Source organism: Muscardinus avellanarius (assembly GCF_963383645.1).
Source record: "Muscardinus avellanarius genome assembly, chromosome: 5".
NCBI classification, from domain to species: Eukaryota; Metazoa; Chordata; class Mammalia; order Rodentia; family Gliridae; genus Muscardinus; species Muscardinus avellanarius.
In genome coordinates, this window is record NC_137790.1 from 87247724 (window position 1) to 87273615 (window position 25892).

At 44.3% G+C, this 25892-nt stretch overlaps 1 protein-coding gene across 1 annotated transcript in view; it reads left to right on the forward strand.

Moving 5' to 3' along the window:
* Positions 1-25892, forward strand: part of DGKG (diacylglycerol kinase gamma) — a gene marked incomplete at both ends in the record, with an annotated part of 164082 nt that overhangs the window by 86631 nt on the left and 51559 nt on the right. Inside the window, 1 exon segment of the mRNA XM_080696557.1 lies at positions 15477-15567. Coding sequence (XP_080552683.1) covers positions 15477-15567 — 91 coding nt within the window.

The window sequence follows — 25892 nt, forward strand, 5'->3', positions numbered from 1 at the left end:
CTCTTCTGTTTCACCTTATTCTGAACTCAGGTGGAGAAAGGGACAAAGACTACTCATTATCAGGGTTTCTGTGCATTTATGCAGAGTTGGGATGAAAATAACACAATAGGATGCCCTCTGAATTGAGTTGATGATCTAGTTTATGATTTTATTTATAATCTTTCCCACACCTAACTGAATAATAAGTGAATGGGGAAAAATGAGATAGTCAACAATAAGTCAATGCATTAGAAAGGAAAAGATTTGAAGAACTGGATAACTTACTAACTACATCACTTGTCCCATAGCAATCTTTATTTGTGCAAAGCAGGCAAGGTATATGTGAGCTTAGGCTGCTTTTCTAGTTCTTAAAAGACAAGTTTGTGTCGGGCGTGGTGGCGCACGCTTGTAATCCCCGCGCTTGGGAGGCAGAGACAGGAGGATCGCGCAGGTTCAGAGCCAGCCGCGCTGGCTTAAGAGACCCTGTTTCCAAATAAAAAAGTATAAAAATAGGTCTGGAAGTGTAGCCTGGAGGTAGAAGTGTTTCCAGGAATCCCAGTACCACACACACACAAAGACAAGTTTGTCATTCACTCAGAGTTTCATGATTGTGGAATAGTTGGTATACCTATCAGGTTGTGCCCTAACCTATAAACACAGAGAAACACAAGACATCTTTTCCCAGAAGAAGTAGGTATGTCTATTTCATTTCTGTGTACACAGTCTTTGCAAACACCAGCAGCTTTAGCTCTTACCCTCTTGGAACCAGTCAGCCCTTGAAATCAGACAGGTGTTAGGACTCATGACCAAAGGTGCCAGCTTCTCAGATGGGAAAGATCAGATTGGGAAGGGCGTAGGGAGATACTTTTAAGGCAGCTTCTAAGGAAACCTACAAAGGTCTATATGAGGGGTCATAAATGCCTGCATGCCTGCAGAGACCAGGAAATCAGTGTAAAGGAGAGAAGTTGGTGGATGTGAGGCTTCAGGGAGTGGTGGGGACTCCAGCATGGAGAGCATGGGGGAGTGCAGAAAGGGAGCAGCAGTCCATACTGGGTTCCAGCCAACTGCTGTGAGGTTGGAAAGCAACCTAATTTTAGCAGATCTTATTTCTCAAGAGAAGCTGGGCTTCAAGTTTGTATGTCTGATCTTCTGGTTTTAAAAACATCTGTGCAAGCCAAATAAACACATTTCCAGGCCCATAAGATCCTTGGATTTCCAAATCGCCACACTGATATCCAGGAATTATAAACATAAGGGTGTGATGGGGACAAATTATTTATTTTTCTTGCTTGACTTGGGTCACAAATTATTTGTGCTATAAATATGGACTGATATATCTTACCAAAGAAGGAGAATGGCCTTCAGGAAAATTTAAGAGATCAGTATATTTATATTTATAAGGGGTTCATAGATGTGTTCATCAGGTATGCCTCACTGTGAACAGAATACCTAACAAGAAAATCTTAGAGGAGGAAGGACTTATGTTGACTCACGGTCTCAGAGGTCTCAGTCGATGGTTAGCCAGCTCCATTGCTCTAACCCTGAGCTGAGGCAGAACAGCATGATAGAAACACATGGCAGAACTTCTCAGTTTATGGCAGCCAGGAAACAGAAAGAGAGAGAAAGAAGAAGCGATTGGAGAAACAATAAACCCTTCTAAGGAATATCCCCAATGGCTACTTCTTCCAACTAGATCCCACCTCCCATTAGTCCATTCAGCTATTAACGGATTAGTCTGTTGACAAATCAGAGCTCTCCTGATCCAATCGTTATCTCAAAGTCCTCCTCAGAAACTTGCTACACTAAGGTCCAGATCTAAACCATTATACTAGATGTCATAAAAGATAATATCCAAAAGGAAAAGGGACTCAGAAAGTCAAAGAGAATGTAAGGCAGAGTTTGATTAAGAAATAGATAAAGCCAGGTGTACTTCCAGCATTCAGGAGGCGGAGACTGGAGGATTGTGGTTTGTAGATAGCCTCAGCTGCTTAGTGAGGCCCTTCTCAACTCAGTGAGACCCTGTTTCAAAAAATAAAAACGACTAAAAAGTAGGACTGGGGTGTAGCTCGGAAATAGAATGCCCCTAGGTTCCATCCTCAGTACTGTAAAAGAATGAAAGGAAGGAAGGAAGGAAGGAAGGAAGGAAGGAAGGAAGGAAGGAAGGAAGGAAAAGGAAAAGGAAGAAAAGAGATATAACATGGAGATGGAGTCGGGTATGGTGGCACATACCTGTAATCCCAGTACTTGGGAGGCTGAGACAGGAAGATCATAGGTTCAAGACCTGTCTCAGCAACTTAGTGAGGCCCTCAACAATTTAGGGGAATCTGTTTCAAAATAAAAAGTAAGGATCCGGGCACAGTAGTCACACACCTATAATCCCAATGACTTGGAAGCCTGAGACAGGAGAATTGCAGGTTTACAGGTTCACGTTGTGAGACCCTGTTTCCAAATAAAATATTAAAATAGGGCTTGGAGTATAGCTTGGAAGTAGAAGGCACCTGGGTTCTATCCCCAGTATCACACACACACACACACACACACACACACACACACACACACACACACACACTAAATAAAAGGGCTAGGGGCGTAACCCAGAAATATAATGTCCTATTGCCACAAAAAAAAAAAAAATACAACATAGAAATAAAGAGGAAATGCCAATCCCTGTTTGAGGAAAAATGCAAAAAGCATGAGTGTCTGCCCAAGGAGGACAGATTTGGATCTTCTGGAGAGGAAGAACAGAAGAGCTAACAAACTCATGGTGAGGTGCAGCTCATGATTAGCCAGTGGAGATAGTTACCTAAGTCGTTTCTTCCAGCATGTATTACAGCAAGTAGCATTGTTTACTGTGCATCCATAGATGGTAAAAAGGAAGTTGACAGGAAGATGGGGTGGGGAGGTGGGGTATTCAGTCATCAAGCATACTTGGGAGAGTCTAAGTCAAACATTTTCTGTTCTATGGAATATTGTTGCACCTTTAACATAGATAGTAACCTACTTATATCATTCAAAAGCAGAATTAAGTATTTTAGAAGAAACGGGCACCTATGGGAAATGCAGAGCTGCTCTGTAGCTGTTCTGAGAGTAACTGTTCTAGACCATGGGTTTCGATGCTGGAATGAGAGGCCCTGGCAAGGAATCGGGAGCTTGTCACATAAACCAAGAGGAATATTTTTGGCCAGAGATTTCAAGACCAAACCAGGAGAGTTTTAAAATGCGATTTAAAGGGGATAAAATATAGAATGTTCAAATGAAATCTAAAATCACAGCCCACAGAGGGGCAGCAGGTGTGAGCTAGAAATAAGAGGCATGGTAGAGGTAGTGCCAACCAGTTCTCCTGAGAAATTGTCAGGGAGAAACACCAGGGCCACACCTACAGCTGTGACATGTTTGCCAACTGCACAGCGAGAGGGGCGCACTGAGCTAGTCATGTTCATTAAGGGGGAGCACGACCTTAGAGACAGCAGGTGGAGACAGGGTGGGGGAGAGCACACAACCTCCGAGCAGTGACGAGGGATGACATGTTCACATAAATCACAGTCACAGAAATGGGTGTTAGGAACGCACACAGAAGTAAAAGAAGTCACAAACGTCAGAGTAGAAGCAAAGCCGAGAGCATATGGCTGAGATTTTCAAAAGGACGAAATCGAAAAGATTTTGCTGGCAGTGTATACCACAGCTTCTCCGGCAGAGCGAGGCTCTGGCTGATGCTTTCCTATTTAAGATTTTTTTAAAAACTGGCACAAGAGGGAGATTGAATAAGAAAGGGATGGGAAGGGGAAAAAAAAGAATGGAAGTATTTATCTAAGCATCTGCCCCTTTAATGAATTGTCAATTTTTCTTGCAATAATTCCATGGCTTGAGAGGCAAGAAAAACTAATAGGAAATGTTTTACTCTGGACTTGGTCTGAACAGGAGGTATCTAACTGGTTAATAAAGTACAGGAAACAGGAGGAGGTCGCCTGACCATCCTGGAGTTTCATGACAGTAAAAGAAAAAAATATGATACATACCTAAGTGGGTGCCGTCTACTCCACTTCCTCCTCTGCTGCTTCTCACCTTCCCTCTGGCATCTCTGGCCCCATCCTAGTAAGAATTCCAGCCCAGTCCACCAGGGACTTCAGTGCAGAAGAGTCTCCATCTCTTTATTTTCCCCAGGAAGTTGAGGAAAGCAAAGATCACCAATTCCAATTCCCCAGAAAAGACATAGTACTTGTATTTCAAGTCCCAACTCAGAATCTAAGAGGCCACAAGGACAGCTTCATATGTGGCAATGAAGTTCTATTTTGCCTTTATTTGAATATATGGTTATATATATTTATTCTTAATATTTCCAAAAACCCCTGAAAAAGAAGGTAATATTATTCCAATTCAAAGATGAAGAAACTAAGAGAAAGAAACTAAACAACTTACCCAATGCCATATAGCAAGAAAAGGGCTGAACTGTGGCTTGAACCTAGGCCTGTTTGGCTTCTAACCAAAGCTTCTTCAATTCCACCAACCTGCCTCTGAAACTAGCATCATACTTTGGGTACCAAGAGGGTTAACTGGTGTTTGTGGGTTAGTATGGGAACCCAACCTCAACAGAATATCATTTCTATGGGAAAATGTGCTCAGAGTGACAAACAACTGGCTTAACCAAGGAACTTTTGTAACCCGACCTATCATAAGTTGGGCCCTGTGTTCAGAAAGGCTGCTCGTGGGAGGGAGGGATGAGACACAGGCACATTCAGCCCACACCCCCCCGACTCCTCAATACTATTCCCTGTCTAGCTTTGATCTGACATAGAACAGTCTAATAGCCCCTGTAGTACCTACCACTGAAGGTGATGTAAGGATCAAATGAAGGGGCACCCCTCGATGTGTGCAGTAGTTACGCAGTTCAGACATGCAGTAAACCTTGGTAAGAGGGAAAGGAGATTATTCTCAACAGCTGAGAGGCAGGTTGAGCTGGAGCAAGATGGAGCCCGAGGCTGACCTCGCTGGCACCCCTTGGGGCCCACCTGGCAGTCTCAGCAGGGTGAAGCATGGCCCTGCCTCAGGGCTTCGTCTCTGCTCCCCAGGCAGTTCAGCCTTGATTGGTCAGGACCAAGGAAGCAGCCACCCTCAGCAAGAGGCTCAGTTCCAGCAAAGCAGCCACCTTCTCAGGCCTTCAGGGCTTAAGTTCTAATAAGTTGCTCTCACCCACCTGTGTCTTAAGTGTCCCCTCTCACCTTCAGATGCGAGCTTCATGGGCTGATGAATGCATGAATGTTGGTGAAGCCCAGCCAAGAAATCTCTGCTGAACCTCAGGAGTACACATTCCTGTCCTACCTCCCTTCTTTCCCTCAGGCAGGGATTTCTTTTTGTCCCAGTGTTTGACTTTGCTCACTGATAAATGCTCTAGCCAAATCAGCCTGAAGGGATTTGCTTTCCACAAATAACTGAGTAACTCTTCAAAGGGAGAAAGAATTGCTAAGAAACAGCCAAACTCTAAGGGGTTTCTTTTTCTTTTATTTTTTTTAATGGGGAAGAGAACTTTTTCTCCTGGCAGGGACAGATACCCACTGGAAAAACACTCTGAGAGGAAAGAAAAGCCCTGACAGGTTGCCCCACCTTGCTGCCCCCTCCCCCCGAGGTCTCTCCTGAGGTTCACCCCGAAGTGGTGGATTTGTTAATTCTAGCAGTTCTCCAGATGGGCTGCAGGGTCTTCGCAGAGACCCGGTGTCCTCGGTGTATGTGAGCATGTTGGGTGATCACAGATCCTGAGTCTCAGATAAGCCCTCTTGTGTGGCTTGTGTGTGTACCCGCCAGTATACATGTATGTTCCCGTGTGCGGTGCTCACGGAGAATCCATTTTCAGACTTTGGCAGGCTTCATACTGTCAGGTGCCAGACAGAATTCAGGAGGGTATATCAAAGTGGAATATGTCCATACTCTACAGAAACAAACTTGTGGAAGAGTCACTGCTCTGAAGCCGTACCTTCTTTGGAGCCTGGACTTAGCCTTGAAGGAAGGAGGAGATGCTATAAACAAGATGCTCATGGGTGGGTTTGTCCCTTTGTTACTTTGGGACAAAAGTAGAAACCAAAGACCAATGGGAAGGCCCAGGCCACTGAGTCTGATGAATGTCAAAGGGCCCCTAGCAACCAGAGCTAGCCAACCAAGCTGGGATCCTGTGGCCATGCATGTGATCTGTATAGTAGAATTAAAGAAACCCAGCCTACGGGCATGAATGAGAATGGGCCCAGCTTTGAATCACTAGCTCTAATGACATGGGTTGATTGTTCATTTCTTTCAGATGCTCTGGGGCATAGCAGTGGGAGCCAGGGGCAGTGAAGTGGTAAGGGATATGGACTGGAGGTCAGGAGCTGGAGTTTTCATTCCAGCTTCCCATCTCCCATCTGCATCATCAAGGACCAATTCCAGTTTCCTACCATGTACCATGAGAAGGATGCCATGGCTTAGAAGAGAAACGCCCGCTAGACCTGGTACAGAGTAGTTCTGCACGTACCCTTTTACTATCAAAAAGTGCATTATTTCTATTCATCCCCCCCATGGAGGCCATATTGAATAAGACTTTTGTCAGCCATAAAGCTATTCTAAATAGGGGGGGTATTATTTATTATCTATTCACCATTCAGTCAGTATGGCCTCAGCAATTTAGTGAGGCCCTCCGCAACTTGACAAGACCCTATTTCAAAATAAAAAATAAAATAGGGCTGAGGGTGTAGCTCAGAGGTAGAATGCCCCAGATGGGTTCAATCTCTATTCATTTCTCTCTTTCTCTCTCTCTCTCTCTCTCTCTCTCTCTCTCTCTCTCCCCTCTCTCTTTCACACACACACACACACACACACACACACACACACACACACATGCACCATACACACATAATAATAAAAATAGGATTTTTATACTGATACAATAAACTATATCCTGAGCAAGTTTTTCCCTCCATTATTGTCCCTCTTTTCCCTTGGGCCTTTTCTTGAGCTCTCTCCCCTTCTTGCCCCCAGTGTTTCTGCTTACTTTCTCCTGGTCTCTGGTCTCCAGTCCTCTCTTCATTCATCACACTATATTTTTCTGCATGCCATGAACACTAGTCTTGTCCCAAGCATGGAACAAAGCCAGGGAATACCTTGCTTCTTAAAGCTGAACTACACTGAGCCCACACAGATCTTTTGGCAGGAGCAGTCAGCACAAGAGTCCCATTCAGAGTACAAGAACAGCTATTTATAAAGCCTCCTTCCTGACTGCTGGCTGTTCACTTTCCCTTGAACCAAAGGGGCCACTGCTGCCTCTGGGGAAAGATTATTCCAGCCATAGCTCCGTGCCTGAGTGTCACCGAATGCCCATTCTGATGAGCAGTGAGAATAGGGGACAGCATGCAGGATGGATTAGATGGGGTGACAAACCCTCTGACGGGCCAGGGCAGCTGAATGTGGGGGGGACACAGATGGCCTCTGGCAGCACCTGTGAGGTGACAGTCACAAGCCCCTTCCAGGACTTGATATCCTCGCCTTCAATCCCACCTGCCTTGGCTTTGTTGTTGCTTTTTTTTTAAATTTTACTCTTAATATAAACCATCACTAACACAATTACTAAATTTCTAAGGGTATTTGGGATTCAAATAATGTATAATGTTAATAGGTAAAGTGTTCTCAATATTATTATTGACCCTCGTCATTCAACTATAATTCAACCTTAGTTTTATTTGCCCTTTCTGTGTTTTTACTCTGATTTGCTAGATTGTTATTTACCTAATAATCTGATCATAGTCTATTATCTTCAGTAAAAGTGGCAATAACCACCAATAATCCAGCAAACCCCAGAGGTATTATGGTAGATCATTTGTTTTGCTTTTTCATTGATACAAACCTTATGAAAATGTATAATAATGTAATTAATGTACAGAAATGGCCTGTTGGCTAGGTATAGTTTTTCTAGATGTGTAGATTTTGGCCTATACAGTCTTCTCTAAAAAGTTGAATTAGGCTGGGCGTGGTGGCACACCCTTATAATCCCAGCATTTGGAAGGCTGAGACAGGAGGATCCAGGTTCATGGACAGCCTCAGCTTTTTTTTTTTTTTTTTTTTTTTTTTTTTGTGGTACTGGGGTTCCTGGAAACCTTCTACCTTTGGCTTACACTCCAAGACCTATTTTATACATTTTTTTATTTGAAAACAGGGTCTCTTAAGCCAGCATGGCTGGCTTCGAAAGTGCGCAATCCTCCTGTCTCCGCCTCCCAAGAGTGGGGATTACAAGCGTGCGCCACTACATTCGGCTTTAGCCTCAGCTACTTAGTGAGGCCCTTTGCAACTCAGTGAGACCTGGTTTCATAATAATAATAAAAATAGGCCTGGGGATGTAGCTCAGAGGTAGAATGCCCCTGGGTTCCATTCCCAGTACCACAAAAAAAAAAGTTGAATTAGTTGCCAACACTAATATTCAAGATATTTTACATTAAAATATAAATTTCTTGAGTCTTTTTCAAAATGGCAGTTTCTCCAGGCACAGTGGCACATGCCTGTAATCCCAGTACTTGGGAGGCTGAGAGGAGAGAATCTCAGATTCAAGGCCAGCCTGGGCAACTTAGCAAGACCTTGTTTCAAAACAAAAAAATAAAAAGGGGTAGGGAGGTAGCTCAGAGGCAGAAGACCCCAGATTCAATCCCCAGTACCACCAAAAAAAAAATGGCAATTCTGGCAGTACTTGGGCCACACTTCTATAGGGAAACAGTGATGGAGCACACAGGTCCTCCCACCTCTCCTGTTATCTCAAGTGGCTCAGGGAGCCCAGAGAAAACTTTTAAATCAGTTGTTTTGAGCCCTCCAGAGAAATGAAAAATTTGGTACCCCCATGTGATTCATGGCATCTTTAGAGAGGTGTGTGAGGACTGGGGCTGGAATGCAAGTCTCCTGCCTGCTGTTCTACCACAGCCTCCACTACGTGGTTCTAACCCTCCCGACAACACAGAACACCATCTCGTGGGCAGCATCTGTTTCTCCAGGCTTTCCAACCTAATACTGACTGACACAGAAAGCCCAACTAACTATTAGAGAGCCACTCGGGGAACCTGATTATCAAAGTCCAAACCACAAAGAGGAACACCTTCATTTCAAGGGCTTCTATTTCTAGAAATAACTATAGTGTTCTCTGTGTAGACTTCTAAGCTTAGAGAAATGTTTTCATGTTTTGACTTTTAACAACTTCAAAAGTCCATTGCCCTTAAAACCTCCTTGATTCTCAGAAAAAGGCCACCAGGAGCTCAGGGTGGTGGAGGGAGCTAAATTCTTTGCCTCTGCTGGCACAAATGCCCAGCAGCTAGCTTGGTTTTACTTATGGGCATCCTTGAAAACAGGATATTCATAGCTGACAGGATGATGACTGATTCTAGCCCTGAATTGCTGACAAGCATATAGGAACATTTTTAATTATTCTCATTTCCCCCTCATCTGTCAAATGAAAAGATTGAACTAACTAGTATGCATTTGATGTTATTTTCTTGTAAACTGGGGGGGGGGGATTAAGTCAATCCAGAAATAGAGTCAATCGTGGTATCACTACTGTTATTTGCCATTCTTCAACATTCTTCAACATGGTTGAGAGCCCCTTGGAGCCCAGAAGAGGATCTTCTGCCTTAAGAATGTGTTCAGCTAGGTAGACCAGAGCCTGACAAGGAACCTAGGAGTCTCCATGGTCTTGGAAATCAGTCTCAAGACAACTGGTTATGGGTTAGTCATCTCTAGCTGAAAGGTGATTATGAGAGGGAAGGAAATAGTGGCCAAAGCAAATGCAGGAAGAGAGATGCAGAGGAAGCATTCCAGCAGTCATTAAAACATTATGAGTTTTATTTTCTTCAAAAAAATATTGGCCACCTGGGATAAACCCCCACACTACTCCTCCCCTTACCCCTGCAATTATTGGGGAAGTGAACCATTCAGTAATTGTGTCTCCTAGCAACAAGGAAGAACAGTTATTGAGCACTTACTATGCATTAAACACCTGCTGCTCAGTGCTTGCTTTGCATCGGCTATATAAGCTTCACAACTTTTGGGGCAGAGAATAATGTTCCTACTTTGTAGAAGAAAAAATAAAGATTCAAAGACCATAACTATAACTAACTTGCCTGTCAGTAAGTGGCAAAGCCAGGTCTGGCCCCACAGCTTCCAAATGCTACAGTCTTGTACAATTCAAGATGCACCAGACATGGATGCCCAGTGTCCTCCAACAAGGACTAAGAGTAAGGTGGCCAGGGAGACATCTTCACAAGAGAAGCATCTGGTCTTCAAGCTCTCTGTTTGGTAGGGAGATAGGGCCCATGTCTCCTGCCTCAAACTATAGGGCATCACCTGCCTCTAGACTCTTACCAAAGCCTTTGGAAGTGTGATAGTTGCAGTGCTATGCTGAGGATGGTAAGAGAAAAGGAGGAAAGGAAGATGGGGCAGAGGAAATTTTACTCTGTGAATTCTTATTTGTGGCAATGGTATCTACCTCCCAGGGTTCTTCTGAGAAACAAGGGTGATATTAAGTGAAAATATTTAAGCAGAGTGAAAAGCCAAAGGGCCATGGGAATAGAATCTGTTCACTTCTAACTTCAAAGTGCCTGTGTTAAGAGGATAAATAAGGCCAGGTAGGGTATAATCTCAGGTACTTGGGAGGCAGAGACAGAAGGATCACAAATTGAAAATTAGTCTGAGCAATTTAGTGAGACCGTGTCTCAAAAAAGGGAAGTAGGGCCAGCCATGGTGGCACACACTTGTAATCCCAGCACTTGGAAGACTGAGATAGGAGGATCGCAGGTACATGGCCAGCCTCAGCTACTTAGTGAGGGGCTCTCTGCAACTTAGTGAGACCCTGCTTCAAAATAAAGAATAAAATAGGGCTGGAGGTGTAGGTTGGCGGTAGAATACCTCTGGGTTCAATCCCCAGTATCTCTCACACACACACACACACACACACACACACACACACACACACACTAGGAAAAAAGGGAGTGGGGAGCAAATAGAAGCTTTTAGATTTCAAATACATAGTCTCTTGTGGGTTAGAGGTCAAATGTTAGTGTCTAGATGAAGCTCTTAAAAGTATGTAAATTCTGTGAGAGCAGGGATTCTGCCTGTCACACTCCTCACTTGTCTCTGGTCTTCCACAGCATCTGGCCCATAGTAGGTACAATAAGTGTTCAACAGTGTATGGATGGACAGATGGACAGATGGATGGAGAGATGGATGGATGGGTAGGTCAAAGCCAAAAGTGCTAACCTTTTTGGCCAAAGCCAGAAGTTACAAAGAGGACTGACCTGGAGAACTCACCTCCTGTGCTCCTCTTTCAAGAAATGGTACCTGTGTCTATTATGCTAAGACAAAACCTTGAGTATCACTATGACTACTCTTTCTACTCACTCCACACAACTAATCAACTCTGTCAATTAGCTTCCTAAATTTTAGCTCATTGAGGCTTAGTCCCCAATTTAACAATGTTGAGAGGTGATGGGACCTTTAAGAGTCATTTGGTCATAAGGAATCCACCTTCGTGAATGGATTAATGTAATTTCCTCATGAGTGGGTGAGTTACTGTGGTAGTGGGTTGTTATAAGGCAAGTTCAACTTCCTCTATTTGTTCTTGCTTCCTCTGTCAAACATGTGTTCCTTCTGCACACACCTACTTCCCCTTTCTGCTTCTCTACCATGATATGGTACAGCATGAGGCTCTTATCAGAAGCTGAGCTAGCACCATGATCTTGGATCTCTAAAACTGTAAGCTAAAGAAGTATCTTTTTTAATAATTGCCAGCCTTGAGTGTTTCATTATAATAAAGGAAAAAATCTGTGTTTCTTCCTCAGCTGGGAATGTTCAGCCTCCACCTTTTCTGTTTCCCTTGCACTTCATTCTGAACTCAACTCTGGCATTGCCCCTGTAGGACCCTTATGCCAACTACCCTGACCCCACTAAGATTTGGGTGTCCCTTCTCGTATGTACCCAAGGCTTAGCGCTCATTCCATCACAATATGGTCACTTCCTTACCTTTCCAGGTGCCTGGCTCATGGAATGCTGCATTTGTTCTCTGTATCTGTTACACCCCCTGTGGTTCCTGGTACAATGAAAGTCTGTTGAATTGATAAATATTTAGTTTCACATCAAGCATGCCCTTTCTTAGAAGCATATTCACAGTCACATCACATCTTTGGCCAATTGTATGACCAGTCAAGACAATTAACAAAGGATTAGGGTGTGGCCTACAAAACTGGAAAAATCTATTACTTTAGACATGAAGAAAGACATAATTTTTAGCCAAAAGTCAAGACACTTGATCTAACAAATATGATCATATATGTTTCTTGCCATAAAATATAAAATATTTATAGCTATATAACCAGATCAGTCACTTTTGCCTTACTCTGTTGTCCAAATATGCCAATTCAAGACAATAAAACAATACTAGCTAATAGAAGCTAACATTCTTGGTGAACATCAAGCATCATGTGAAGCCTTTGCTGCATCTCATTTAACTTTCTCAGCTACCCTTTGAAGCAGATCTTTTTATTATCTCCATTTTATAGAGGAGGAAACTGAGATTTAAAAGGATGAACAACTCTCCAAAGATTATACAGTTAGCAGTGGATGAGTAATTCATTGAATCCTCCCAGTCATCCTGCAATACTGACCTAACTATGACCTCTTCACCTTATTAGACCATCAGTAGAGCTGCTTATGGGCAAAAATAGCTGTGGCTTCTGGAAATTTTTATTAAAACTCTAAATCTCTTGGCAATAACCTTCAAAAGTCATGATTCAGACCAGTAGTGATACTTGAAAATGGAATCACAGTGCAAGTTTCTTGGCTACAGAGATGTTCTTGCTGCCGGAAAGGAATGCTCCACCTTAAAGTTTATGATGACCCGTGTTTTCCCCGTTATTTGGTCTCTTGCCATCATTGACTGTTGAAAGGCACTGACTCTCACTCACTTCTCCCTGAAGGATCCTCTCCTTCAGGTTTAACTAATTCCACCTTTGCACTGGGATCTATAGCAATGAATCTCAAAGTCCTATCCTCTGACCACAGGCATAATGATCACCTGCATTCTCATAAAAATGCACATTTCTAGGACCCATCCCACAACTACTACTTAGAGTCTCCAGATATCGGGGCCCTGGAAACATCATTTGAATCACTTCTTCTAGGAATTCTTAGAAACACTAACACTCGAGAACTACGGGTAGAGTCTCCAGATCCTTAGAACCAGCAGCATCAGCCTATTCGAAAATTAAAAATTGGAGGATCCAACCCTAAACTACTAAATTAGAATCTACATTTAACAAAGTATCAGGTGATTTGTATATACACATTTCTGTGCAGAGAACCAGTAATTTATGTATTTATTTATTTGGTTGTACCGGGGGTAGAACCCAGGGGCTTTTCTACCTTCGTGCTATACTCCCAGACCTATTTTATACTTTGTTTTGAAACAGGTTCTCACTAAGTTGCTGAGAGCCTCACTAAGCAGCTGAGGTTGGCTTCGAACCTGTGTGAACCCCCTGTCTCAGCTCCCAAGCGCTGGGATTGCAAGCGTGCGCCACCACGCCCAGCCGTGAACCAGTATAGAACAATGCTTCCAATATTTTCATTACATCACGGCACACATAGAAAATGAAAGCATTTGTTTGATACACTGGTAATACTGATGAGAGTGCTTGATGTGACACTGGAGCTCAGTCCCCCCCAGACCCCACCCACCTCCTTGGAGATGGAGGAGAGCAGTGTCTCAGGACACCTGTGACACAGCACACTTCTTGAGAAGCATGGGTCTACCTCAAGTGCCCCCAGTTCTTCCAGCTTTTCTTCATGAGACATAATTCCCCACACCTTGCTTTCTCTTATTTCCTTCACCATTTATCACTTGTTTGCAGGCATGCTAAGAGACAGAGAGGCTACTTCCCAACCAACTAAATCTTCAAATCTTCATACAATGGAAGAATACAGTCTCACTTTCAAGTTCTAGGTAGACTGTTGGAGAAATGTAGATAAAATTCCTGTTATTCTGATGAGTCATTCACTGTGGCCTAAGGAAAACCCGAAAGAAATAAGAGCCTCCCTCCCTCTGGAGAACGCTTCTTCCTCTTGGTCCACAAATCTGAGGACAGAGGATTAGCAATATTCAGGGTGGCTTCCTCTCTCGTGAGTGCCAAGAGGAATGTGATTTTGTTTAATCCTTCCTTAGCAAAATCTGTCAGCCTGCAAACTGGACAGGTGTCCCTTTTCTAGGCCAGCCCCTGATAATGGGGTGACAGTTGGGGTGGAAGGAATGGAATACTTTCTGAAACACTTCCTGGTGAGACCATCTGATCAAAATCACCAAGTGTCAGGCATGCCATCTGACTTTGCAAACCCCCCAGCTATATAGGAACCCTATTTATTAATTAAATAAAATGTAAAATTTTAAAGCTTAAAACAGTGAGCTCCTAGAGCTGGCAGGAGTGGGGGTGGCACATGCATTTGGGAGGCTGAGACCTGAGGATCGCAGTTTGCAGAGAGCCTCAGCTACTTAGCGAGGCCCTTTGCAACTCAGTGAGATCCTGTTTCAAAAAATAAAAGACTAGATTCCGGGCGTGGTGGCCCACATTTGTAATCCCCGCGCTTGGGAGGAGGAGATGGGAGGATCGCGCAGGTTCGAAGCCAGCCTTGCTGGCTTACGAGACCCTGTTTCCAAATAAAATATAAAATAGGTCTGGGAGTGTAGCCCGGAGATAGAATGGTTCCATCCCCAGCAGCACCAAAAAATAAAAATAAAAAAATAAAATAAAAGACTAAAAAATAGGGCTGGGAGTGTATATATCTTAGAGGTACAATGCCCCTGGGTTTCTTCTCCAGTAACACACACACACACACACACACACACACACACACACACACACACACACAGTAAGCTCCTACTTCGAAGCAAATAGACAAGATCTGTCTCTAAATGAAGGATTGTCCTGGCCTACGCAAATACATCTGAGGGGTGACTATTGCTACTAAACAAGTCACCTTTATTTCTTCTCTTTTCAACCTGCCTGCAAACCTGTATGAACTCTCTCACTCTGCTTACCCCGGTCAGAGCATACATGAAGCAGCACATATTTTGGCTGGGTTAGCATAGTGCTATCCCTCCTGTCCTAAGACTGCACATCCCTAAGTCTCAAAAGGTTTAAGACCACTTCATACCCCAACCATACCCAAAAGAGACCTCTACCTAAAGTCCCTCTGCATTAGCAGAAAGGACAACACGCAGACTACAGCATGCTGTCATTCACACCTCTGTTTAATAACAGTTCACCCAAAGTTGCAGGATGTCTAAGAAATAAATGGCTTTTCTTTAAGTTCCTAGCAAGAACAATTGGTAAAAATTTCTATCCCTTGGTTATCTGATTAACAAGTAATGAAGATGTAAGTTCTGGACCAACTATCATGACAATTTTATGTGACTATTTCAAATACAGAATATTGAGCCATCTCTCTGCTCCCTGGTCTAGGATGAAGAACAAGCTGTGGTACTTTGAATTTGGCACTTCGGAGACCTTTGCAGCTACCTGCAAGAAACTCCATGACCACATAGAGTTGGAGGTGAGATCCTACAGGAGGAGAAGGCTTCTTTGACATTGTTTTAGCTCCTGGAATGTCATACACACCCTCAGAACATATCCTCTTGGGTTCCTACAAGATGATCAAGAATGGAACCTATTGGTTGTACCTCTAGCCTGTCCCATACACTTTAAAAACTCTCTCAGAGGGCCCTGTTTTTCTTGGCCTATCCAGAGAATCATTGGGACTCTGGGGCCCACAGTCCTTTCTGGCCCTCAGCCATCTTCCAACATGACCTTGCTGTTCCCCCCAAAAGTCAAGGAAAGTTACCATCGCAGAGAGAGGGGCTACTGGTACGTAAAGGCAATGCCCCAAACCCATGAGAAGTCTGGGAAGTGGTGGCCAAGGAGCAGCAGAAGTGGTGGTCTAGGGGGCTGAAAGTTGACCAGACATACCCCAGATCACCGGCTTCAAGGAGCTAACTCCTAGAGGTCCAAGGTACATCACAATGCTCCCTGTGTTCAGAAGAGCCCGTGGTTAGCCGGGCGTGGTGGCACACGCCTGTAATCCCCACTCTTGAGAGGCAGAGACAGGAGGATCGCACAGGTTTTAAGCCAGCCTCGCTGGCTTAAGATACCCTGTTTCCAAATTTTTTAAAATGTATAAAATAGGTCTGGGAGTGTAGCCCAGAGGTAGAAGGGTTTCCAGGAACCCCAGTACCACCAAAAAAAAAAAAAAAAGAAAGAAAGAAAGAAAGAAAGAAAGAAAGAAAGAAAGAAAGAAAAAGAAAGAAAGAAGGAGAAGAAGACCCCGTGGTTTACAACTCCTCTGTTACCATTCAATTTTTCTTGATAAGTTAACAAAGAGCCCTGCATTTGCATTCTGCCCTGGGCCTTAAAAATTATGCAGCGGATCCCTTCAGAACACTCCTACTTTCCAAACTCTCCAGCAGAAGCTTTGCCTGTAGCTCCCCTTCCCTAGTTAATAAGCTGCCTGCTTCCCACACCATGCCCTCTGCAGGCCTGCTCTACTGGGGTCCTCTGGAGGACTGCTGAGCTGGTGTCCCTGGTCTCGGCCACCTGAGAGCCCACCCTTCTATGCACACCTGCTCTATCCTCACTCTGTGAGACCACAAGCCCAGGGGTCTTACTTAACCAGCCCCACCTTCCCACAGGACATTTGGGCCGGCTGTGTTGTTCCCACTTGAGAAAAGCAAGTGCAAGAGCCAGGACGGGCTCCTCCTGGTCCCCCAGCTTGCTCTCCAAGCCTCTGTGTGCAGTCCAGTGGGTCCCAGGCAGCCCTCTGGGAGGTGCTAGGCCTGTATGTAGCTTGTAGGAGAGCCCTGCCACTCCCCTCCGGAAGGAAGGCTGTACGCACACTCCCTGGGAGTTCTCACAAACAAAACACAAAGCCAGAGGTTCTATTTGACTCATCAGCTGCTTGCTTCTCCCCTTCGGTTGCTGGGTTACTGACACCAGGGTGAGAGGCACTGATCCTTGGTAAATTCCCTGTACTTATGGCCAGACCAGCCAGAAGGCACTAGCACTGAAACCTAAGATCCTGTGTCCCCAGGTGGTGCATAGCAGAAACCACCTATACCTAGAAGAAGCCTAAGAGCTAGCCCTCCCTTACTTACACAGAAACACCGCTCCAGAGCTGGAGCCCGAGTGCCTCGGCAGTGGGACTGAGTGTGGCTAACAGAGATATGTGTGCATTTTCTCCTCTTGGTACAGTTGCCAAGTGAGGTCTCTTTAAATATACCACAAATGGGGGACAGCCCTGGCCTAACCACAGCCAGCTGCAGGCACACAGCGACTGCCTGTTCTCTCTGCAGCTGGCCTTGACCTTGTGTTCAGAATATACAGCAGCATCTCAGCTTCCCAGCGTCTGTGGCCTGCTCTGCAGGATCCAGGCTGGCTGTGCCCACTGGGGCCCAAGCTTCAACCGCAGAGGGGGCTGATGGCCTAGCCTCTAGACACCCTGGTGGCCTCTGGAGGGTGGGGCTCTTCTCACGGTACATTGCTGGGAGCTTTCAAAAGCACTTCTTGTTTTCCTTATCTCCTCATAAGGAGTCTTTTTAGTATCTATTCATGAGGATAAGCTAAGGGAGTAGGGGTGAGAGTGTCATGTGACAGCAGCTTGTGACAGACCTTGTGATTGGGACAGGCACCATTTCTGCATCCAGAGAAAAGCAGTGGATGGTCCTGTGCTCTGTGATGCAGAGGGTGACTGCAGGAGACAGAGGGGACAAGGCATGTGAGTGACAGGTGTAAGCAGAAGTGCGAGCATCCAGGGCCTCAGAGCAGGTAAGAGAAGCTATGTCAAGTGACCTTCTAATTGTGGCTGCTGCACACAACAGCCAGGCCTGTGAGGACCAGCACACACTCACCAGCTCACAGTCATGAGCCCAGGAGAACACATGCAGGCATTTCTAATACACTTCACTGTTTTCAAAGCCTTGCTCCAGCCTTTATTTCAAGCCACACAATGGCCCTGTGAACTGAGTAGGCCAGGGATCATTACCCCTCACTTTATGGAAAAGCAAACTAAGCCACAGAGTTTTAGAAGAATAAATAGAAGGGAAAGAAAAATAAAAAGTCATATGCCTTAACTGTACCTGTCTTCCATAGCATGTCCTCATTTGATAGGACAACCAGCAAGCAAGTATTATCTATTTTTTTTTTTTTTTTTGTACTGGGGCTGGAACCTAGGCGCCTTCTACCTCTGGGCTATACTCCCAGACCTATTTTATACTTTATTTGGAAACAGGGTCTCACTAAGTTGCTGAAAACCTCAGTAAGTAGCTGAGGCTGGCTTCAAACCTGAGCAATCCTCCTTTTTAAAATGATACTCAAGCTGTGTGTAGTAATACACGCTTGTAATCCTAGTACTTGGGAGGCTGAGACAGGAGGATCACAGGTTCATGGCCAGCCTCAGCAACTTAGTGATGCACTCTGCAATGTAGTGAGACCTTGTCTCAAAATAAAAAAGAATAAAATAGAGCTTGGGGTGTAGCTTAGAGGTAGAATGTCCCTGGGTTCCATCCCCAGTATAATAAACAAACAAAAAAAACAAAACAAAAAAAAAAATGCTCAAACAGAGCACAATGGTACATGCTTATAATCCCAGGACATGGAAGCTGAAATAAAAGGATTGCAGGTTTGATACCAGTTTAGGCAACTTAGTGAGACCTGTTTCAAAGCAAAAAATAAAACAGGGCCAGGGGTATATGTCAAACGTAGAATGCCTCTGGGCTCAGTCCCCAGTAACACACACACACACACACACACACACACACACACACACTCAAATACATTCAGTAACTTGAAACTTGACCATGATTTCATTACTGGAAACTAGGAAGAGAAGATTCCAGGTTTTCTGGAGTGAGTTTAGCTTGTAACTCAATAAGCAGAAATTTGCCTACTAAGTGTTAAAACTGGGTAAAGCCTGCAGCCTGGATGTGCTGTTTCTTCACTCCTTCATGGTACGTGGGACCATTTTATTTCCTATCAGTGCAGGCAGCTGTTCAGCTTTGCTGAGAGATGCTTTGTAAAGATCAGAGGACACAGTCCTGCTGCTCATATGAAGAAGAATTCAGAGATCCAGGTAGACCGCAGGAGAGAGAGTCTGAAAGGAAAAGTGTCCTAAAGTTTACAAAAGATTTTCCCCCAGCATCTTATTTTATCTTGCCCCATAGAACTCACACAGCAGGTATTCATGTTCTCACCTGATGAGAAAATTGAGGTCATGAGGCTTGGAGACCTGAGAAAGAGCACAACTGTATGGAACTCAGGGATCAGATAGCAAAGTCTGTTCATTTATTTACTTATTTATTATTGGGTAAAAATTACAGGGTGAAACCAAAGCCCAGACGAGATTTTGCAGGGAAAGTCTCCACTGAAAGTCATTCACGTAATTTACAGACTCCTCTGAGGCTAGCAGCTGGCTGAGAAGAAATAGGAGATTTGGTTCTGTCTCTGACATAAAACTCCTGGTCCAGTTGACAAGAAAGACTAGTCTATGTAACACACAAGGACTGGTTAATATAGTGCTCCAGTCCTAAAGGAACCAGACCCAAAGAGTCGCAGCTACATGTGCTACCTCACCCTGGACCCTGTTTCGGGGGCCAGTGACTCAGGCAGGGGAGAAGTGACTCCAGGTCGACTGCTCACCTACAGACACTCGCCAGGGCTGGCCCAGTGAAGAGGACCCACAGACACAAGGCCTGGGGATTAGCCTGGTCCTGCTCTTAGGATAAGTAACTTGCTAAATGGTATTCCTGATCCTCAGTATTCTCATCTGTAAAATGGAGAGAATGGGGTTTGGCTTATCTCTCAAGGCCACCGTTTAAGTTAAAGTTTTCAGGCCTGGGTGGGGGGTAGGGTATATCATTTTGCTTCTTTTTTTTTTTTTTCTTTTTGTTAGTTTTTATTTAACCGGCAGTGGTGCTAAATGTCTCACAACATTGCCCTAAGTGGCAGGTGTCCTAGTCACCTTTCCAGGACAGAGGAATGGAAGGCTAAGAGGAGATTAAGAAACCCACCTAGGTCCACAACCTATAAGTAGTAAGGGGTCAGGCTTCATTCTTGTCTACCAGGAACCCAAGAATGTTGGGCCAGCAGAGATTCCCAGCCAGGTATGAGGGGAGTCTTGCTGGCAATTCAGTCTCTCATTCATTATGCCATGTCAGATAACATTAAAAGAAGGCATGAGACTTTTACATTTACCAGGAAGGAAGCATAAAAAATCTTTCCCATGCTCTCCGTAGGTGTTTCCTCTAGAAGAACAGAGGAAGGCCTGTGAGCCTCAGGGCTATACATAGAACTGGGGTGTTCAAAATTTCATTGTTGGCCCTATTCAAGAAGTGGCATGTCACTGTACCCTCTCCCCACTGACTATTACTATCACCATCCCCAATCTAAGCCAGTCTCTCTGGGAACTTTCTGACACCTCTTTGATTCTAAGGAGGCCCTTTATACTTATTCTAACCTGATTTCACCTGGACAAACAGGTGGGGGTTGGAGCAGGTAAGAGCAGCTCCTGGTGAGTCACCTTCCCCACCCCGGGCCCAGAATAACTTTGCAAAGATTTTTAGATGTGATCACAGTTAGATGGAAGACCAGGCAAGCTTCAACTCAAGTACGCCTTCTATATTCTATGGAAACATTTCTTCCTATGACTAAAAATAAGAAGTTCCCAAATTCCTTGATATTTATCTAATTTTTAAGATAGTGTTCCCCCAAAAATGGCTAGCCAGTTCCACAAATAGGAACCTCAGTATGGGGAAGTCAATCCAACCTAAAAGCTGCTCAGTAAACTCTTTGATCCAGTCTGTTTTGGAGAACTTTGCACATCTGTGATCCTTTTGCATTAAGAATTAAAAAAGAAAAGTTTTGGGAACAGTATATCAAACATTCCTACTTCCCCCTTGACTTTTCAATATTGTATCTTATTTTCTTCAGTTATTAGTCAATCAAGGAAATAAAATATGAGAGGTAAAACAGAAATCCCCCTGCCCCATACTCTGAGACCTGCCCTTTTCCCTCACCTTGTATTCTGAGCTGTCCCTGCAGATACTGACAGAGCTGGTTCCTTCCTTTCAACAGCTCTCTGGTGTCCATGAATGCCCCACCCACTGCTGCTCAGAAGCAGCTCTCAGGTACTGCTGGTGGGAATACGAATAGTAAACCTGGAAGAGTACTTTGCCAAAGCATGCTAAGCTGGAAATGGATTTATAGACTGCCTGACACAGCAGGTGCCTCTAGCCCTAGACCTGGAGAATTCTTGCACCTGGGCCCCAGGTGAGCATGGAGGCACAGGGCAGCAGTTTCTTATTACAACAAAAGGGAGTCAGCCCAAATGACCGCATTATTCTAACATCTTAAAAGACAGTGTGAAGTGGGTGTGGTGGAGCATGCTTGTAACCCCAGTACTTGGGAGTCTGAAACAGGATAGCAGGTTCAAGACCAGCCTCAGCAACTTCACAGGACTCTCAGCAATCTAGCAAGATCCTGTTTCAAAACAAAAACTAAAAAGGGCTGGGGGTGTAGATTGAAAGTAGAATTCCCTTGAGTTCAATCCCCAGTACAAAAGAAAGAAAGAAAGGAAAAAAAAGACAGTGTGAGAGAGTGTACTAAATGCCACTTAATTGTTTGTTTATCTTAATAGGGTTAATTTTATGTTCTGTGAATTTTACCCTCATTAAAATTTTTTTATTTAAAAAAGGGAGTGTGCTAGACATCATGCTTGTGACACTTAATCTATATCATCATCTGGGTCTCGCCCATAAGAATCCTAACTTTTAAAACTAACATTAAGCACAGCCATGTGCTTATAGAGAAGCTTCATTTTAAAAAATGAGTTATGTGGGAGTTCATTAAGTAGCTCAGTGGTAGAAGGTTCCTGGATCCAATCCTCAGTACCAAACATTAACAACAACGACAAAAAGGAATCCATTTACTTTAAGATTAGGCAGATACCTTTAGCTACTCCAGTCTGATACATTGCCATTTCTTCTCCCTCCTCCTTTTTTTCTTTCTTTCTTGTACTGGAGATTGAACCTAGGGGCAGTCTACCTCTGAGCTATACCCTCAGTTCTTTTTATTTTGAAACGGGTTTCCTAGATTGCTGAGAGTCTGGCTGAATTGCTGAGGTTGTCCTCCAACCTGTGATCCTTCTGTCTTTCTCAGCCTCCCAAGTACTGGAATTACAGGTAATGTGCCTGTACCTGGCTGAGGATTTTACAGGTCAGGTAGCATGGCCAAGTTCATCCATCCAGAATGTGACAGAAAAGAACCCGTAGCTCTCAAGCTCTAACAGGAGCATTCTCTTATTCTGCCTTGGCATCCACCTGCAGTGTTACAACCAGAAGGGGAGAGAGCATTAAGCCTTGGTCTCTTCTGTCATGATCTGAACCTTCTCAGCCTGGACAGGTAGAGCCTTTTAGAGCTTGGAATGAGGATGGTGAGAATTGGCCTCTCAGCAAATGCACCTAGCCACAGTGGATGAAGTGGAAGGGAAGTCTGAGAAAATTAAAGGGGCAACCTGATTTTGCATCAAACCTTAGTGTCCAAAGTAAGAGGAGAGAGAGAGAGAGAGAGAGAGAGAGAGAGAGAGAGAGAGAGAGAGAGAGAGAGAGAGAGAGATCTACCTTGTGGTCCATTCCTTTCCTCAGTCAAGTGCAGAGGCCCCACTTGCCAGCATCCTCCTCATTATGAAACCATCCAATGCAGCTCTTGCCACTTCAGATTCCCTCTTCTTGCCCATCCATCAGGTCTCACTGCCCCAGATGCCCCTAGGGTGGTTTCTTTCTGTTCTCTCCTAATGTATGTACCGACTACTTTTCTGATTTGAAAAGTAATCCATATGTATGGTAGAATATCTTAAAATGCAGAAGAGCAAAAAAAGAAAAGTAACCCATACTCTTACCAAGTGGGATCAGTACCATTATAATATCATTTTAATCCCTTAATAATATTAGCCTTTGTTTCTTTAACATCAAGCCTCCTGAGGACCTATGTGATTGACCCTTTGGTTTTGTTAAATCTTCCTCCATTTTTTATTTATTTATTTTTTTTTTTTGGTGGTACTGGGGGTGGAACCCAGAGGCTTTTTACCTCCGGGATATACTCCCAGACCTTTTTTATATTTTATTTGGAAACAAGGTCTCACTAAGTTGCTGAAAGCCTCACTAAGTAGCTGAGGCTGGCTTTGAACCCGTGCAATCCTCCTGTCTCAGCCTCCCAAGCGCGGGAATTACAAGCGTGCGCCACCATGCCCGGCCTTCCTCCATTTTTAAATGCAGCATATTGCCTCCAACTCTCTACCTCTTTCAACCATGCTAAAGTTACAAGTTTCCTTCACTGATGCTTAGGCTTGTTCTGCTGACTAAGGAGAAATTGTTTTTGTCAATTTTCCCTTATAAAATCCCATTGTTAGCTTGCAGTTCTGATACATAACTTTTTCTTTCTCTTAAATGACCTTCTTTTTTATTTCCTACAAATGTGTACCCTGTGGTTCACTTTAAGTGTCTATTCATCCCTATGCTTTTATCTTTCTGTTCTTTTCCATTTCCTTTGTTCTTTGTGAATTGCTTTGATTTTCTTTTGTCTTTCGATTCCAGGCAATACATACTTTATGTCTTCCAAAGACTTAGGAATAACTTAAAGATCAAGTCTTATGCTACATTTTCTCAAAGTAGTTAGATAATACACAGCAGGTTTGATAGACTAGGCCCCAGGAAGTCTGAGGACCTAGGCTTGGGGTCGTGTGATTGGCATGCTGGGTTAGAACTCTGTCCCTTCACAGGTTTCTGGAAGATGCTCTCAGCTAACCTCTGCCCCTGAGAGCTTAGCTTTTCAGCAGATAAGGCCTCATGGTAAAAGAATAACTCTCCCCCAATTAATGTCTACCAAACAAATGCCTCTTTTAAGTAGTGAACTTTGAGGCCTTGTCAGTGGGAAATGTATTAGTTCTTTTAGATATTTTTCGAATATTGAAAAGAATCCATGATCCTTATCACCACACTCCAGAGATTTAAGAACCTCAGGAAAGGAACATTTCAATCTTTTCCCTCTCTACAACACAGCTATTAAACAGACAGAGAATAGTATATACAGATATGTCTTGTTGGCTATAGCAGATAGGTCTGTTTTTCTAATTTAATATGTAAGGTCATAAACTTGCTAATCCTAGTCTTCACCCGAAGATGAATTATTAAGGTAAACAAATTTACTCTTAGAGGAAGGTCATAGAACCTAAGGAGGTATTGGATAAATGCCCCTATGTGCAAATACATGTTAAATCCTGAGTTTATTAGGATTGACAAATTAAGAACCAGAGCAGCCACTTATTGAGTACCCAGCACGTGGCAAGCTCTGCCCTGGCACTTTCATACATTGTTTTATTTAATCTTCCTAACAACTCTATATGGTGAGCATTATTCTCATTCTTTACACAAAGAAATTGAGTCCCATAAAGACAAGTAAGTACTCTAAGATCAGATGTGTTTCAAGCCTAAGTCTGGAATCCCAGCTCCTATCCCCCCCCACAATGCCAGTGAACTCCAATAGGCACTAACCCCTGCATTCCACTTCTGATTTCCAACTAATGCATGTGTCCATATTTAATAGAGTATTCCTGTCCAGGACTTGGCATATGTACTATGCACTAAGCTTTTGAAGCAAGGATTGCTTATTCATTCTGAATTCCCAGACCCAGCCACAGAACCTGAAATGAAGTAATTCCTCAGTAGTTAGTTGCTGATTATAAAATTGAACCACAGTGTGAAAATCTCATATTTAGTGTGAACATTAATAGAAATTACCACTTGACCAGCCTCAAGTCACACCTTTTTGTTGGAAGCCACTAGAATACAAAGGACCCACCCTGCTACATTTGTAACACCAAGGGGGGTTGGCAGAACTGGCAGCCTGGCACTCAGGCCTTCTCTTAACCCGGGGGCAAGTGGAACCACCTCCCACTCCCAGCTCTGAGCTGTCACCGGGATCTTTGAAAGTCTCAGAGGGTCTGGGACAACTGTGAACCAGAACAGGAAATGCCAGGGTTCTCCCACCACTTTCCCACCAGAGTTAAGACAGTGAGTGGGCAGAACCCATATGGCAGCAAGGGTGCCCAGTGTCTGAGGGCTTGGAGGATGTACCCTGCAGGGCAGAAGGGGTCTCCATTCTGAGTCCTTTCCATTGCCCAGCGATTTCCCTGCCCTTGCCAATCCCTGAAGCACTGGCCTAGCTCTGCCTGCAGGAGAGTTGGACCCCTCAGAAAGTCCCAGCCAGCCCGGACCAGCCTGAGCTTCCCAGACAGACAGCAAAGCCTATTAATCTGCATCCAGAGGAAGAATGCCCTAACACACAGGATTTTTTTAAGCTTGAGGAGGGTGGAGCGGCGGATAGGAAACAGCTTTGCCCTCTGTCCAACTCTGAGGCAACCCACCACCGTGAGCTCGGAGAAACAGCAGTTTTGTTTTGGAAACTGGCACTCAGCGCAGGCTGGAAATGACCCCCCTCCACATCCCCAGCTGCAGTGTTCTACTTCCAGCATCTTTGCCAACAACCCCTTCCAGCTGCCCCTCTCAAAGGCACCATTGTGCCCGCCTGGCAGAGCAACAGAGGAGGGCTAAAGAGGAAGTGAACATTTTCTGCCCATGGGATGTTCTTCGGCAGGTTGTGTGTACATGGCTTCCACGCTGCATTCCGTGAGCCCACACAAACCCGCCAGAACTCCATCATCCCTGTCACAGATGGCAGCCACTTTCCAGTGTAACCGGCCTCCGCAGCTCACTGCCAGAGAATGCAAAGCACACAGCTGGGTGGACCGGGCTGGGCGGGGTGGACTGGGGAGCAGGG